The sequence below is a fragment of the Aythya marila genome (genome assembly GCF_965140915.1).
Source record: "Aythya marila genome assembly, chromosome: 1".
In the NCBI taxonomy this organism is placed as follows: Eukaryota; Metazoa; Chordata; class Aves; order Anseriformes; family Anatidae; genus Aythya; species Aythya marila.
In genome coordinates this window covers 110,481,869-110,498,257 of record NC_139042.1, presented here as the reverse complement: position 1 = coordinate 110,498,257, position 16,389 = coordinate 110,481,869, and the positions used below count along the sequence as shown (strand labels likewise).

Sequence of the window (16,389 nt, the reverse complement as noted above, 5' to 3'; positions counted from 1 at the left end):
ATGAAAGGGGTGAGGTGACAGATGCCTGTGGGTGCGTGCCCATGGCCCTGGGCTCATGTGCCATGCACACTAAAGGCATCTGTCACCCAGAATGCCAGCAAGTGAGAAACATCCTGCTCCAGTCAGGGCTCGTGAGGGCTGATGAGACTGTGGCTGTTGGGGAGGGGGAGCCAAGAGCTTGGGTCTTGGGCCTGAGCAAAGTGGCCTGTCCAAGAAAGAACAGGGGCGTGAGCCTGAAAAAGTTGTGACTCTCCAGTTGTGTCTCTGTCGAAGCTACATCTGTCTCTTTGTCCGTTCTGTGGGTGCTCTCCTATTGACACTTGTCTCCTCTCTTTCCTCTCAGAACGATTTCCCAACGAGGATGTCCCTCGTGGTGTGAAGTTGTGGACATGTCATGTTGATGGGCTGGATACCACGAGGTGACTGTGGTGGAAAAGATACAGAGCAACAAGCAAAACAGGCCCCCGTGAACCTTTGCAGCCACCAGCCTCGGACTCAGTTCATATCGTTTATTTCATCAGGGGAGCAGAGGCTCTCCTAAGAGACAGACTCCCACGAACAGCACCTGATCTCAGAGGCTCTGGGAGTCTGCAAAGAAAATGAGGCCAGGGCTCTCCCTGGCATCCTCCATTCTGCGCTGGAAGGCAGCCATATCCCTGCTGCCCCTGCAGCCCTGAACTACGAGCGAGGCTGCCGTTGTGCCTCTTGCCCTGCCTCACGTGCTGGGAGAGGCCCGTGTGCATACCTCTTGCTCTCTCTGTCTCCTCTCTTCTCTGTTTGGATCAATATCATCCCATGCTTATACTTGGAGCCTATTCAGCATCATCCCCATGCTGGGAGGAGGCCTTGTTCTTACAGCTGCAGACCGCCTCCAGCTGATCAGGCCCTAAATTATGAAAGAAAATCTACATCCTTTCAGACACCATACAGCAGGGACTGATGAGGTGTTTCTGTGGCAAGGGCTGAACAGAGAGAGAGAGACAGAGACAAGTATGGGCTGGTTTGTTCAATATATTTAGTTACGTTCATTTTGTGATGAGAGTTGCAAGTGAGATTGATGTATTGTTTTGAAAGTGGATCAAAGTAGCTTTTCTTGTGATGAGAGCATGATGTGTTTTTCTCCCCCGTCCCCAACTGTGATTTGTTTTGATAAAGTTGCATTTTCTTGCAGCTGAGCTATGGCCCTGTAGAGCTTCAAGCTAGAACATTTACACCACCATATCAGAAGCAGTGCTCTAGTTTTGCTGGTGTTCTGCTTCCAGCACCACCAGACCTCTCTGCATAGCGGCCTTTTTGTTTTAAAGAAGCAAAAGGGGAAAAATTGCAGTGAGAAGGCTGCAGATCTTCATTCTGTGCTATTGGTATCACTCTTTTCTGGTCATTGTTCTCAGGCACTGAACAGAGCAGTAAGAGCAACGGAGAAAGAATTAATACTGTGGATGAACACAAGCTTTGAAAGTCACTTTTTTCAATTACACTTGTTTCAGTCACTACAGTTGTGACATGATTTTAGTGGCTGTTGTCTCAGGAACAGCTGAATTTGGAAGTGAGTGCTTCGCACCATCTGGAAGCCTTACATTCTGGATTTCATAGGGTATAATGCAGTCATTTCTTTAATTTTTAGCTGCTAAATTCATAATGTGAGGGAAAATGGTGGGAATATTTTAAGGTCCAGTATCTTGATTGCTGTCAGGCCTAGAAATGATTTAGTGCCATATTGTGTTATGGACACTGTCAGCTTCTGAAATGCCATCTTTCTTAACTCTGGAAATTTGGTAGCTACCTGGCCTCAAATTTGTTAGGTGCTCGCTCTAGCAATACGTTTTTGAACACTGGATTAATGAACATCACTGCAGTTCTCCATAAAAATTGCAGATTACTTTCTGTACTACTCCTTCGCCATATAGTTCACCAGGAATGGTCAGAGGAGAGGATGAATGATCTCCACAGCTGTCATGACATTCCAGTTTTTCACACTAGGTGAATGACACAAGGATGTCTTCTCCACGCTTCTCTAGTGGTGAGTGCAGATTTGTAAATTCTAGTCCTGGGTCTTCCTGGCCAAAGGATTATCCTGTAGGGGCATACTATACCTGCCTCTGCTTTGCATTATGGCTGGAGAGACAAAACTGTAAGTATTTTGATCTTTTCTCATCTTTAACATATGTTCCTAGGAGAACCACAGGATGGTTAACAAAAGGCTGGCAGGTGGTTTCCATCTCAACTCCAGTGCCTCGAGAAGAACACACTACGTGCCATTTAAAATTAAATATTTCACCTCTGACATATGCTGATACAACCAGCAAAACTGTTAACGTTTTGTTGGAATGAAAAACCTTGGGAACCTCTATGTTATGATTTTAGGGGAGTTTATCCTGCTGTCCTGTCATCAGACATCCAGCAGACCCAGGAACCATTTTACATGGAGATTTGAATGTGTGTCTGCAACAATAATTGTGTCAGAAAGGGGCCAAAACAGTGATTTAACATTCTCTGAATACCTGTATCTTTTAAATCACTCTGAAAGCCAGAGCTTTCAAAATCTTGTTTCATTTGTGTCTGTCCCTTATCTCAGTCACTGTAGTTGATTTGATCAAGCCCTCAGGAATGAGTTGTGTATATTAAAAAGGCAATCCTTCCCCACGTTTATCTGAATCACTTTTGTTTGCTTGATGCCTGGTACTTTAGTGTATTTGCACACTGTGTTTAGGAAGTTGACATTTTATTTACTTAGCATGTAGAAAAGTAGTTGTAAGCTAATTCTCTCAAGAGAACAATTTTATCCGTAGAAACAATTGTTCGTAAGAACTGTCCAACATTTCTTTTGAACCCAAGTACCTGCAATAGTACTGAAGATTTTATGATTAGTGATTCTACAAGTTTTACCAGATGATAAAAAAAATCAGCCTAAAAAAAAAAAAAAAAAGCAGGTCTTAATTCCCTAAAGTCAGATCTGGGCAACACCCATCAGTTGGCTGTGCCTTTATTCTAAAATTTTACATTTTCCAAATATTTTAGCAGCCCATTTGTATCTCCCTATACAAATCTGAAGGAGTTCTCAGTTACTGATGGTGTCTGTCCTGAAACCATCTCTATTTTTCCCACAGGAAATGTATCTGCATAGGCACCAAATGGACCAAATCAGAAAGCAAAGGGTGACGTAGAGCAGGGCTTTCATCTCCATAGCTACCTAGCCCTAGTGACTTGTGACTCTTGGGTAAGCAGCAGAGAGGAACAGGGAGCCAGAGGCTGATGGAGGGGCCATGAGGAGTCACTTGTTTCAGAGAGGAGGTAAGGGTAGCTTTGTGCCTGCACCATCGTTCAGAGCACCTGCAGGATGCAGGCGTTGGAAAATAACGAGCCTGATTCCTGCACTTAATCTGACGTGGGTGTACCGGGGTCTCAAATTATAAATTTTCCAGTGATCAATTTTTATTGCTGGCATAAAATTAAAATCCTTTTCATACAGGATATGGGTGTCTGAGTCATGTCAAGGATGCAGATGGTTTTGTGGCCTTAAAATGAAGCATCACAACAGTGACTAGCTAAGAAGACAACTAAGATGATGAGTGAATCCTGTAAAAAAATTATGAGCCCTTAGAGCAACAACAGGATCAAGCATGAGCAGTAAATCTGGCAGTGCTGTCGAAAATGTTATCTGGGCTACTGAAAAAAGTTTTGACGGAATGGGAAAATAAATGCCAACGGTGATGACTTCTTAATAATCCCATTATTCCTTTAAGGTACATTGTAAAATTTCCATGTGGTGGCTTTAGTGCAAATATCCTCAAACCAATCCACTTCCACTGAAATGGAAAGTTAACAAAGCTAGCACCTTGAATACTTGGAAACTTGGAGAAACTCTACCATACATCAGCTCAGCCAGCCAGCCAGCATTATTCTTTGTGTTAGCATATAATATAGGGGAAGGGACTGAAACTAAACATCATAGCCCGAGTTATTAAGTTAGAGACAGCCATCGGCAATGTGCCGCAGGCCCAGCTCACCTTTTGTGAAACGTATGCCGAGTTTCCCTGGAAGGTTTCTGCTCCTGCTTTGATGCGTGGGCCCCTCAGCAGCTCACTGCATCGTGGCTTTCGCTCTGGCTGGTGACTCTCTGAGTACCACTGCCATGGACTAGCAGTTACCCTGCTTCCCTGGCCTTTTTTTTCTGACAAGCCCACTCTAGGTGTGTAATACCAGTTCTCCTGCAACAGAAATAAGACGAATGGTTTTGCAGCCAATGAAGACTTTAACATATGAATCTCCTTCAAAGAATTACCTAAAACTGGCCAGAGAAATTTGTGGGAGGGAGCAGCAAAGAAAGTATCCAGATCAGGCATATTAAGATGAAAAACTGGCCTTCTAAAAATGGATAACTCTCATTCTCAGATAATTTTTTGAGGGGTTTTAGGACAGTTAACCACACATGGATGGCACCACTGGCATGTGACCAGCCTCCTGGCATTGCACAGAAGAACTTTTCTCGGCCAACTTGCCAGCCTACTCCTACGGTTGCAGGTTGCCTTGGACACACTGACTGCTCCCTCCACACATACTCAGAGGGGTCTGTGTGTCTCATTTAACCCAAGGTCCCCTCCCAAGCTGCTTCTCTGAAGAGATGCAGGGCAGCCCCTGACCTGTATAGATAGGAATCTCTAAGAAGAAGCAATCACACAACATTTTGTAAGCCAAACATAGCTACAAACTTTTACAGGTACATGGACACAGTGTTTATCATGCCTGGGCTATTCTGAAAATAAGTACAGTGTCATGGACTGTTCCACTGAGGAAATGCGTAGATCTACCTTCTTTCTCTAGGGGCCTTTCACATTAAGTTGTGGGGGAGGATCCACTCTGTGTCACTAAATACAGGTTTAGGACATGTGGAAATGAAAGCTGAAGTAGATACAGCTCTTTCCTTGACTGGGTCTAGGAGCAAAGAGGCCTTTGGCATAAGCCAGGCGCTGCAGAACTGACCCTGACTCCTGAAACCTGTGGTACAGCACCGGCATAGGCACTTTATGCAGCAGCTGTGTTGCTGAAATCATCCTCATCTTCACTTGGAGCTCATGAAGCCACTTTCCCATTCCCTGGGAGATCAGGAAAGACATCCCTGTACATAATGGGACGGGTTGGCAATCAGTTTTGATACCACCTCAAAAATGCCAGCTGAATTACCAGCATCAGGCACAGAACAACCCTAAGAATAAAGTTAGCTGCTACTAAAGGAAGGACTCTGCCATGACTCCCATGCAAGTTCTCTTGCGATCTTTACAATTGCTTTTGGACATTTGCCCCAGCCTGTGCAGGGACGTTTGCCAGGAGGGACCTTTGCCTCCTCTCCCTTTCTGCCTGTCATTTTGTGTCATGCTTGTAATCCCTCCCTGACCAGTTCCAGTCAGTTTAGATGTGGACCAAGTGGCACTTTGAAAAAAAAGAACAAAACAAAACAAAACAAAAAACAATACAGCAACAAACACCACCAAAAAATAAAAACAAAACACTATAAAGGCAAAAAGTACAGAAAACACAAAAGAAAACCCCAAGCCTGCTCTATATTCTCCCAAGCCTAAGCAGAGATGTTACTGGAAATATTTTAAAAATTCTAGCTGAACACAATTTCAAAACAAGTAAATACTGTTTTCAACCCCAGGGCAGCTGCAGTAAGCTCTGGAGTACAGACAACAGAAGCAAATCCGTTCAGATTTCATTGTCCTTGGTGAGAGCAGTGGCAGAGGGAAGCAGTGTTTCATGAGTCATAGAAACCAAATGGGATTCCAAGATGCTGTTAGTTACATTTGAGTTTAAAAGCATGAATTAAAAGCTGACAGGCTCATTTAAAAAACAAAACTCAGGTCAAGGAAATGGCAAGGTTTTAATCTCCAGCGCCTCTTGGTGGATCTTTGCCACACCTGCTCACTTTGAGAGATTTTATTTATTTATTTATTTTACCCTGCAAAGCCTTTACTTGTGCCCTGAGAACCGCATTCCCTCTGTGCCCAAAGCACCAAATGAGTGTGCAGGTGACAGGAGGCTCTTATGCACTCCGTCCCTGTCACACCTGTGGAGCACCAGTGCTGCCCTTCTTACATATCCCAACAGGTGACTGTGGCTCCGCTGTACAAATCGTGCAGCGCGGAGCGCTGGGTGGGAGCCAGGTGCCCTGCTGCCACGAGCTTTTCACAGAGCCTATCGAAATCTCCAGCCAGGGATATAGTCCTCTTGCTGCTTATCAAAGAGATATGTTTGTTTTATTTTCCATTTTTTATTGTGGTTGCTTATCTGCAATAACTATTTTTTCCCCTATTATGCAGTGAGTGAATGGCTTTCTTTGCTGTACTCAGCTTTTGCTATTTTCCTTAGATTTCCTCTCTCTCCTGTAATTAATCTTCAAAATGGGAGATGGTGGTAAGAAAGACCTTACAATGAATGCTCTGTACAATGAAAATACAACACTCTTATAGCTTTTTGGGACACATCCTCATCCCCAATTACCAAGCATTATACATTTACCATGCTTGCAGTTTCACAGTTGTCGCTTTTGAGTTGTCACCATGGCGAATAAAAGCAGGAAAAGCTACCACCAATCTGCTTTTTTATTATCCTGCAGGCAAAACAATTTGCCCACTTTTTGCCAAGAAATGAGCAGTTGACATGAGTGGTTTTCAACCTATTTTAATTAATGGATGATACAACAAAAATTTTCCAGGGGAGCAGCAGAGCCCTTCATAAATACCCTAGCTCATGGGATAACATAAAGGAGCACGTTCTGCCCACCCTCCCTTCATACAAGAAATGCCTCAAAGTACCCTATGGAGCTTCACTGGATTCTTCCCTGGTCATGCAGACACAAAAGCTTCTTCCCTGCAGATTTTATTGAGAAGCTTTACCTTTTTTTTCTACAGACACACTCTTTCATTTTGGCAGTTTGACCTTTTTGTCCTTATGTCTGCAATACTCTGGATTGATGGTTCTCCTCTCTCATAAGCAAGTACCTTCATTCAGCCCCCGTCTCCCTGCTGTAAATAATGGGTGTGGGTTCTCACAGTTTGTGGGTGTAATCTGCACAGCATTTACGTGTTCAGATCCCTATCTGGCAGGCAGTGCCAGCAGACAGGTGCAGGAGCAAGAAGAGTGTGCAAGAATGCAATGGTGCAAGAACCGTCATCTCCTGGCCCTTCAGTTGCCTCCCTGTGAAGTGGGAAGCGATGCAGTGCCACCTGCTCCCTAGGGCAGTGCTGGCCAGGCCCTGGCAATCCCTGTCCCATTCCTGCTGCCGGTCACAAGTGCTGGACTGTGTCATCAGTGGCCCCACTGCACGCTGAGACCATGCCTTGGCTTCTTTCCTTGGCAAATGTGGATCCAGACACAGGCTCAGTCCTCACATTCATACCCTACCAAGCCAACAGCCATGTCCCCCAGCCTACAGACACCTGTAAGCAAGCTCCATCCTTGGGGACCCACCAGGCCCCTCAGCTTGGAGAACAGCACTGAGGGGATGCACACCTGCCCAATGCCGCCCCTGACCCCTTTGTGCTGGGGAGAGGATTGGGGGGGACTCGATTCTGTCCCTGCTTCACCCACAGCTGCCTGCAGGCCCGGCCACCCACCCCATTTTGCTTTTGGACATCCCCTCACACACTGTGGAGTGGCCCGGGCCTGGACCCTGCTGCTCCACCGCTGACAATGGGGACGGGCACACGGGGGCCATGTGGTAAGGGCCCTGTCCACGTCCAGGTCAGGGGCTCAGAGGCTCTGACAGCTCTGCCAGTGTCTTCCAACCACCCCCTGTACGTATGAGGCTGCTCTATGTTCAGATCCAGTTGGGCCTGCGTGCTCCGCTCTAGGTGCAGGTTGGTGTTTCAGGCCCATTTCTGAATTAGAGAAATGAGCTTGAAAAAAAAAAAAGCCTCACATGGCAAAGGACCACTTATTACAAGAGGTGTTGTGCTTTCAGTCAGTCCTCAGTGTGTGGTAGAAATCCTTTCTGGTTACCGCCCAAGTTCACTTCCACCAGCCCCTCTCCTGAGCAGCTGTTGGTGATTTTTTGTGTGCCTTTTATCACATCTTCTCTGTGAGCAACAGATTTGTCAGCATATTTACCTTTGAATAGGTACTCCAGGGTAGCGAGAGTCTGAGCTCCAACTGGATGCATTTTATACTCAAGAGCCTGCTAAACGTTTAATTTATTTAGTCACAGAACCATGGAAAGACTTGGGTTGGAAGGGACCTTAAAGGCCATCCACTTCCAACCCCCTGCCATGGGCAGGGATGAAGTCTTTTGAAGTCCTGTTTCCTGGCAAAGACAGAGCTTGTGTTTCTACAGGCCTCGGTCCTGCTCACCTTGGACTTAGAAGGTTTGGCAAGGGTTTTAACCTCCAGGAAGGTGGAGATCGGGTAAAACTTAAAATGCTAAAGACTTTACCTCTTGCAAATATACTGTCATGTCCTACCTAAGGACAGCTAGTACCTATTTGTTGCCACTAAATTGATGTACAACCACAGAAAAGACACTGGTGGTCCATGCAAACAGCATCCCTCCTGACTGGAGGATGTAAAGCATGGCTAAAGCACATTAGCCAACAAGCACTGCCCAGAGGCCTCTGGCCCCAGAGGACCTGGCTTGCTGCTGCCCCTCACAGGCTCCCCTTAGGGAGCAGCCCCCTATCAGCACCTTGACAAGGAGCACCTGCCTCTCATCTTCAGACCAGTGACATTCTGCAAGGAGGATGAGCTTAGCTATATAAGCTCTTCCTGGTTTCTCTTTCAAGCTTTGGAAAACTTAGACTTTGAAGCATAGGCCTGTACAGTTAAAGTTCTGCATTTTAGGAAAGTATTCCTCAAACTTAAAAGTCTCTGTGTGTACCTGGTTACTGTGATTAAGTGTGTGCCGAAGGGCCTGCTACCTGGAACAGTTTTCTTTAGGACTTGGAGTTCTGCCACCTAGTGCTGAAACCATCAGCAGAATCAAGCACCCAGGATTTCTGAGGAAGTGAAACAAATTAGCAAATACAATCTGCAAGCATCTGGGTGCAGCCTATTTACAGAGACTGCATTGTGCAGCACCAAATGATGCAATGTGGGACCTGCATCTCTGCTGAACAACTGAGCTGCCGAGACCAAGAGGAGAGCACTTGGTCCTGTACACAAATAGACCTTCATCTAATGACCAGAGTGACAAAACATGTGTGGGTAGCAGACTCGGAGACTAAGGTATGCTTTAAGTAGTGCTGGAGGAGCGAAGTAAGTTGTTGTTTTTTCTCTAGAAACATGTTTTTATATATAGTCATTTTTGTGTTCAGTTCCTAAGCAGAGAGATCAGAGGCTGCCTTCTGTTTGGCCCAGTATGGTGCCTGAATAGGGAATGTGACTCCCCAGTTTCCATAGCATGCAACTCAGGCTGGTTCTTGTAAATAGTTGCAAAGTTATTGCAGCAGAGCTCTGTAATCAAGAGGTCTCCATGAATGGCCTGCTCTCCTGATATGAAACACTTCTTAATCAAGCTATGATACTATATTGTAGCTAAAACAAAAGTGTCTCAACTTTCCTCATCACAACAAGGTGTGGAGTTACAGTGCTCCCAACAACGTGGGGTATTAGAGCCTTCAAACAACTTAGAAATCTAAAAGTTTCAACACTTGGGCACGTGCAGCACACTTTTCAAAACATACTTGAAAAGCATTAGCATGGTTTTGTACCACTGCAATGATCTTTGAAAGGAAAAGTGCAGGTAGCATCCCAAGTACTGCCTGGCAGGCCTGAGATCTGGGCACTTCTGTGAAAAGCTCATCTTCACTTGTAGGCAATTAATAATAATAATAAAACACCCACAGTCTTTGCAGCTAAGCTTAAGTGGTTCCTGTTTGAGCATCTCAATTACTCTGATTTCATGATTAATCTTGTTCCAATTAATAGCAAACCCTGGTCAAAATATTAGATAATCTATTTAAGCTACTGGGGGAGGACACTGTGAGGCAGCTGGTAGTGAGAGCCTGGAGGAGGACAGGAAGGCAGCTGTCTTCAGATAAGCACTGAAAGCAAGCACAGGAGCAAAATGGGGTGTGTGTGCTGTTGTGCTTCAACACATCAAGTGACAATGCAAGGAACTGAGAAATGCTGCATGAATGTTGATAATCTTAGCTGATTACTCAGGTTATGTCTGCACTGGTGTATAATATAGTCCCAGGGAGTGAACATAGGTGCCCTGTCCCCAGTCATCTGCTCTGCGTAAGATTTGTGCACTTCTGTGCTGTGTTGCAGAGTGAAATTGCAACAGTCCACAAGCCATAGCTCTAAATTGCTCCCAAAGGACCACTAGTTGATCAGGGCTGTCCACTAGGATATCCTGCAGGAGTGACATGTCTTGGAGAGCAGGGAACAGATTACCAAGAGCAACATGTGCCCTGTCTAGCTAGGTGGCAACCTGGCACTTAAGTAATGTGAAAACCAGCTCTCCAAAAAAAGATGCAGCAGTTACAGGCAACTCCTCACAGAATTTTAGTTGCCTTTCCTGGAAGGTGGCTGGCCCCAAAATGGCCTACTGCCCTTCCTACCTGCTGAATGCATGACTAAGTGCATATATGAAAGGTGTAGGAGAGAAAATGTCCTCAGCTGTTGTTTCTTAACAATATGCTGACATTCCAGCTCAGAGGGAAGAGAGGTTTTCAGCCAGTTTATGGGGGAGAAAAGCAGCTGCCATTTAGAATCAATAAACTTTTTGATAACAGGACATGCACTAAGGGCACCAGAAATGAATTGCAGTTTCCATCATGCTGTGGCACCGGGGGTACACGTCCTCCCACCGTGGCTGAGGGAATGCAGTAAATAAAGGCAATGTGTCAGGCCTTTCCAGGTCTAAGGTCTAATCTTCCCTAGAAACATTGATGAAAAAACAGGCAAACCCAAACCAGTAGTAAGGAAACATCTTAAATGATGTCTTGTTTGGGAACTAACAGTATTGGCCATGTTATTTATTTGCTTGTTGGCTCATCCATTTTTATGTCACCAAGTCTCTCAGTAGTATGCACCCTACTGCTCGTGAGGCTGTGGTCTAAGACTCGTGCAGTTCAAAATGAACTCTCTGAAATCTTTCATTTTAAAAATGTGGATCATTTAATGGATTTGATTTAGGGCACTGCCATGTGAACGGTTAGCCTGCACAGTTACATTAATTCAGGCTCTGGGGGAGAAAGTGGGAGTAGAGTGAAACCAAATGACTTAAACCATCTCTACTGCTAGTGGAGCATGAAGCTGAGCCCTCCACAACACCATCTGGAGGTTAAGGGAGGTGTAGATGTGCCTGCAGTACTCAGCCAGTAATTCCCATCACTTTGCTTTTGCTCACAGCTTGCTGTTTTCCCCAGGATCCTGAGCTCTTTGAGATGGGCTTCTCCTAGCCCTTAGAGATAACTGCTACTTGGGAGCTCATCTCCATCTGAAAGCTCACTGTTAGCATTAGGCCCATAAGCAATGCTGAAAATAAAAAATTCTATAGCACAACAGATTCAATCACTTCATTTTCTTGCCTAAAGCACACGGTGATTTCTTCCCCTGTTTGGCTCCGTGGGTGGAACAGGCATTTCAGTATACACTGCCATGTTCATTACAAGGAGTTCTTCCGTGCTGGAGATATTAACATCTTTGTTATTACTGCCAGTTCTCTCCTCCCCCGTACCAAGTGGTCGTCTGAGCTAGAATTCCTTTTAAAGACAGATTCCCAGTAGTAGTATTTTCCTCCTCAAAGTGAAGATCATCTCTTTAGAGGTCAGCTCATTCTGCTTTCTCAGAATTCTGCCTCCCTCATTTTCCTTAGAAAGTCAATACTAAAGACGACATCAAAACTGCTTGCAGAAATGCACAGAAATTCTAGAAATCCATGTCATAGTCACCTCTTTGTAATCATTAACAGCTCAAAAATGGTGTTTGAGTTAAAAAGTTTTATGCAAGAAAAAATGTTTAACATTTAATATGAAGTCAAAGTTTGACATAGCTTATTTTTCAAACATCATTAACATCATTCTCTTCCTTTTCATCAACTGACAATTAGAAGATCACAATTTAAAAAGTCATCCTAAATACTTTTAAAAGCCTTACAAAAACATTCATAAAGTGCCACCCACAAGAGCGCCTAAACAAGAACCTGGGAGAAATGCCTAATAGGATGTTAATTTACTTAATTGCTGCTGAGGATTAAGCTGTCAAACAGCAGCATGATTTCTGGGACTGTCAATTTAACAACCATACAACCCAGCAAAAACACAATCCCATAGACAGGGCCTCCACAGAGTATCAGCTGGGCCTACAACACAGGCAGTGTTGTGGGGGTTTAAAATAAATAGCTGCTAACACCACCTAAAACCATGAAAACTGTCAAGTGGGAGATGTGGATTCTAAGGGGAGCAATCATGTAAGGCTGTGGCCTTACCCCAAGGGCAAAATCCTGGCAGCTTGTAGAGAAAACAGATTTCAGCTGGTTTTTACCAGGGCAAAAATCACACCCCATAGAAAAAAAAAAAAAGCAGAAGGCACTGATCCTTGGAACGATTGTGTTCTCCCCTCTTGGCCTTGAATGTACCATACCGTAAGCACCTTTTTTTTTTCCCTTGTCCCTGAAAGAGGGGCTGGGAACAGCCACCTCACTGCAGTGAATGTGCACTAGTTCATTTGGCAGTGGCTTCCCTCTTTTCTTGTGCGCATGGGCAGTGCTCACAAACAGGCCTACCCAGAAGAAAAGGGGACGGTCTCTGAGGGCTCCCTCCCCCCAAATCCGTGCCCCACATGAGGTGTCCAGGTGTCTTCACAGCACCATGTAGCTGCTGCCCATGGTCCCCAGGGCCAACTACTCTGTGTGGTGTTTCTGGTGGCGCACCAGCTGGGGCTGGAAACGAAAGCATTCCCCACACTGTGTGCAGCGGTACGGCTGCTCGCCTGTGTGGATGCGGGTGTGCTTGATGAGGTTGGAGTTGCCGCTGAAGCCCCGGCCACACTGGCTGCATTTGTAAGGCTTCTCGCCCGTGTGGGTCCGAGCGTGGTTAATGAGGTCAGAGCTCTGCCCAAAACATTTGCCACACTGCCCGCAGGAGTAAGGCCGGACACCGTCGTGGGCTCGCTGGTGCTGAAGGAGGTGGGAGTGTTGGCTGAAGCATTTCCCGCAGGCTGGGCACTTGTAGGGCCGCTCGCCTGTGTGCATGCGCTGGTGCTTGATGCAGGTGGAGCTGTCGCTGAAGATCTTCCCGCACTCGCTGCACACGTAGGGTTTGAGCCCGGTGTGGATGCGCTGGTGCTTCAGGAGGTTGGAGCTCTGGCTGAAGCTCTTTCCACACTCCGTGCAGGTGTAAGGCTTCTGGCCCGTGTGGACCCGCCGGTGCTGGATGAGATGGGAGCTCTGGCTGAAGCCCTTGCCGCACTCCCCGCACAGGAACGGGCGCTCCCCGGTGTGCATTCGCTGGTGCTGGATGAGGTGGATGCTCCGGCTGAAGCCCTTGCCACACTCGGAGCAGATGGTGGGCCGCTCTGTGCGATGGGCTCGCCGTGAGGCTGCTGCCACCCCTCTCTCTTGTCTTTTTACAAGGCTGATGGCAGAGCAAGGCAGCTTAGCCTCCTCTGCCGGCCTATAGTCACCTCGCTGTGCCTCTGAGGAGCCGCGCTGACTTCCATGGCCATCACCCAACTGTTGCTCTCCGCCTCTGGACCCCACTGCCAACATATCCTGCTGACCTGCGCTTGCAAAGTGGTTGTGAAGGGGATCTACCTCACCACCTGGAAAAAATGCACAAGTAATTGTGATTATTGCTTGGAGATGGCATGGCAGAAAATGGGCAAGCTCTTCTCCCAGGAAGCCTGGCCTGCACTGTGTAGGAGAAGCAGTAAAGGGAAGGACTGGGAGCAAAGCAAAATCTAGCCATAGGAGCATAGCCTCACCATGCGACCCAGAGCATGTGTGCCACAAGCAGCAGGATGCTATAGGTGTTTGATAGAATCACGGAATAGCCTGGGTCGGAAGGGACCTTAAAAATCATCCCTCTCCAACCCCCCTGCCATAGGCAGGGACGCCACTCACTAGATCACACTGGCCAAGGCCCTATCCAGCTTGGCTTTGAACACCTCCAGTGATGGGTCTTTCCTTGTCCCTGGGAAACCTTCATATTTTCTCTTAATACTATGTCTTCTCATACATATTTTTAACAGTACACTGACAAGGGCAGGTGGTCTGCCTGCCCAGATTTCAGGATGAGATGGATGAAATGAAGCAGCTTAAATAACTTTGAAGAAGCTCAAAGAACAATTTGCTTGCTCTGTTTGTAAACTTATCTGATTTATTTCTCACCCATATGCATCTCTTCCAGCACCTCATGATCTTGATCTTCTCCTTTGTCCATCTGGGCATTTATGTCAGGTTCAGCAATCAGGAATCCTTCTTACAAAAGCAAACAAAATTAAACTTAGTTGAATATTCAGCAAGAGTGCATCACAGAATATACCTTAAAATCTACTGCGCCTGCTGAATATGGGAACAGGCATCACTTCAGGAACATATTCCCTGAACTTCAAGCTACCAATCCTTCTTGTTTACTTATGGCTGAGCCAAATGAAAAATATATCTCTGGACAACTATTCAAGCTCCAGATGCAATTGGCTAACTGGACAGTCGGGCTCTGGTACAAACACCATGCAGTGATGGCGCCTCATTGTGGTCCACTTCATCACTAGCAGTTATTTACCGAAAGGTAATTGTTAATAAGGGATTAGATAATGCCAGAATCAAGGAGACAACTGAGGTGATGGGAATGGTTTTGGACCTCAGATGCCAGTGATTACAAAAGCACCAGTCTTGAAGTCTTTGATCCTGGGTGACACAGCTGGGACAGAAAGAAATGGAGCAAACAAAAGAGAGACTTCTTGAACTAGAACCTTGAAGAAAGAAAACAACAAAAAATAGACGTGCAAAAAAGAAACCTTAGACGTTAGAATAATCTGAGTTCCTACTTTAAATATTCCCTGAATGCTGAAGGGGACTACCCCTGCAGATGCATCATTTCAAGCTGTTCCATGGTAAGGCTATCTGCAGCCTTACAGCTCTCAGGACTTTACCACTACCAAGAAACTGCTGCAACAGGTTGATGGTACAAGCCAACTGAGCGATCTACATGCTGCAGTGTGTACCAGATGGCTTGCCCTCACTCTAAAGCAGGAGGAGACAAAATCCTGTCCACACAGAAACTTTCCCTGAGGCAGCTAACCACAAACAGCAGGGTTTCTCTGAGAAGGCTGTCAACAAGCAGGAACTTCACAGAAGGAGATCTCTCCGCATTTCAGAGGTGGTACCAGCATCTTGATAAATGTCCAACCACAACCACTTGGGTAAGCCTCAAAGCAAGTGGACAGGGTAGAAGGAAGAGTTAGTTCCCTTCTGTTACTGGCAGAAACACATCCTTGGTGTTACTGTTTGAATGTGAAAACCAAGACAGTAAGAACATCTGTGCACGTCGGTTTGGGAGGTTACTGTATGCAACGTTCATAGCTTTACTAAAATGAGGTGGGAAGAGTGTCTGATCCGGACCTCCAACAAACACACCATGCCATTCTGGGGTCCTTGACTTTAGTACAGTAATAGCACATATCACAATAGCAGATTTTGTGGTTGGGCCCAATGACTTATTTTCTTTACCTCGGCTACTTGCAGGCGGACATTCATCCTCTGACCGCTCAGCCCCGCAGCCCTCCTGTAGCTGTGGCTGTCTGTGCCTGTGCAGCCTGCGGGAACCAGGGCAGCGTGGCGCTCCATACCTCCAGCTCCTCGGGCTCCTGCCGCCTGCCCCCCAGGCGCTGCCGCCGCGCTCTCCGCATGGTCACCCCGGGGCACAAAGGCACGGACCTGCCATTCAGGAGAAGGTGTTTAAAGCTTCCCTTCCCTAACCGGTATCTGGAATACACAACGCTGAAATCAAAAGGTGAGCACGTTTTCATCACCAAAAAAAAAAAAAAAAAAAAAAGAGTTAATGGCGCAGCTGCACGGTTTCACCAGCACATGCTGGCTTAGTGTCGGTGCGATGGGAGCCCCCCTCCCCACACCCGAGCCGTGCCTACCTGCAGGGCGCCCGGCGCCGGCCCCGCTGCCGGCGGCTGCCGCTTCCTGCTCCGCGGGCAAAGGGCGCCGCTTCCTGGGCGGAGCAGCCGGGCCCAGCAGGGCCGAGCCTGGCTGTTTTGGGGCCGGCACGATGGGGTGGCGGGGGGCGACTCCCAGCCCTGCCCCCCCCCCCCCCCCCCCCCCCCACCCCGAGCCAGGCAGGAGCTCAGGCCGAGGGGGGCTTGCGGGGGGCGGCTGTGGGAGGAGGTGGCCGGGTCTTCCCTCGTGAGCGAGCTCTGCCCTCAGGTGTGTTAGGGGAG

At 46.8% G+C, this 16,389-nt stretch overlaps 2 protein-coding genes across 6 annotated transcripts in view; one reads left to right on the top strand and one right to left on the bottom strand.

Annotated features, from left to right (window-relative positions):
* The window catches only part of ILDR2 (immunoglobulin like domain containing receptor 2), a 37,655-nt gene extending 32,033 nt beyond the window's left edge, over positions 1–5,622 (top strand). For 4 of the 5 annotated variants that reach the window (XM_082762810.1, XM_082762809.1, XM_082762808.1 and 1 more), the window contains one exon: positions 344–5,622. In XM_082762810.1, coding sequence (XP_082618936.1) covers positions 344–379 — 36 coding nt within the window. In that variant the 3' untranslated portion in view covers positions 380–5,622. The remainder of the gene's footprint in view (positions 1–343) is intronic. The other variant, XR_014317695.1, reaches the window with a different exon arrangement.
* A 6,247-nt stretch (positions 5,623–11,869) lies between these two features.
* Positions 11,870–15,832, bottom strand: LOC309876830 (uncharacterized protein). The gene is made up of 3 exons (XM_082757604.1): positions 15,671–15,832; positions 14,330–14,419; positions 11,870–13,761 (listed from the first exon to the last, which is right to left on the bottom strand). Exons 2-3 carry the CDS (start codon positions 14,379–14,381, stop codon positions 12,842–12,844), a joined length of 972 nt encoding a protein of 323 aa, XP_082613730.1. The 5' UTR covers positions 14,382–14,419; positions 15,671–15,832; the 3' UTR covers positions 11,870–12,841.
* Positions 15,833–16,389: the final 557 nt, after the last annotated feature.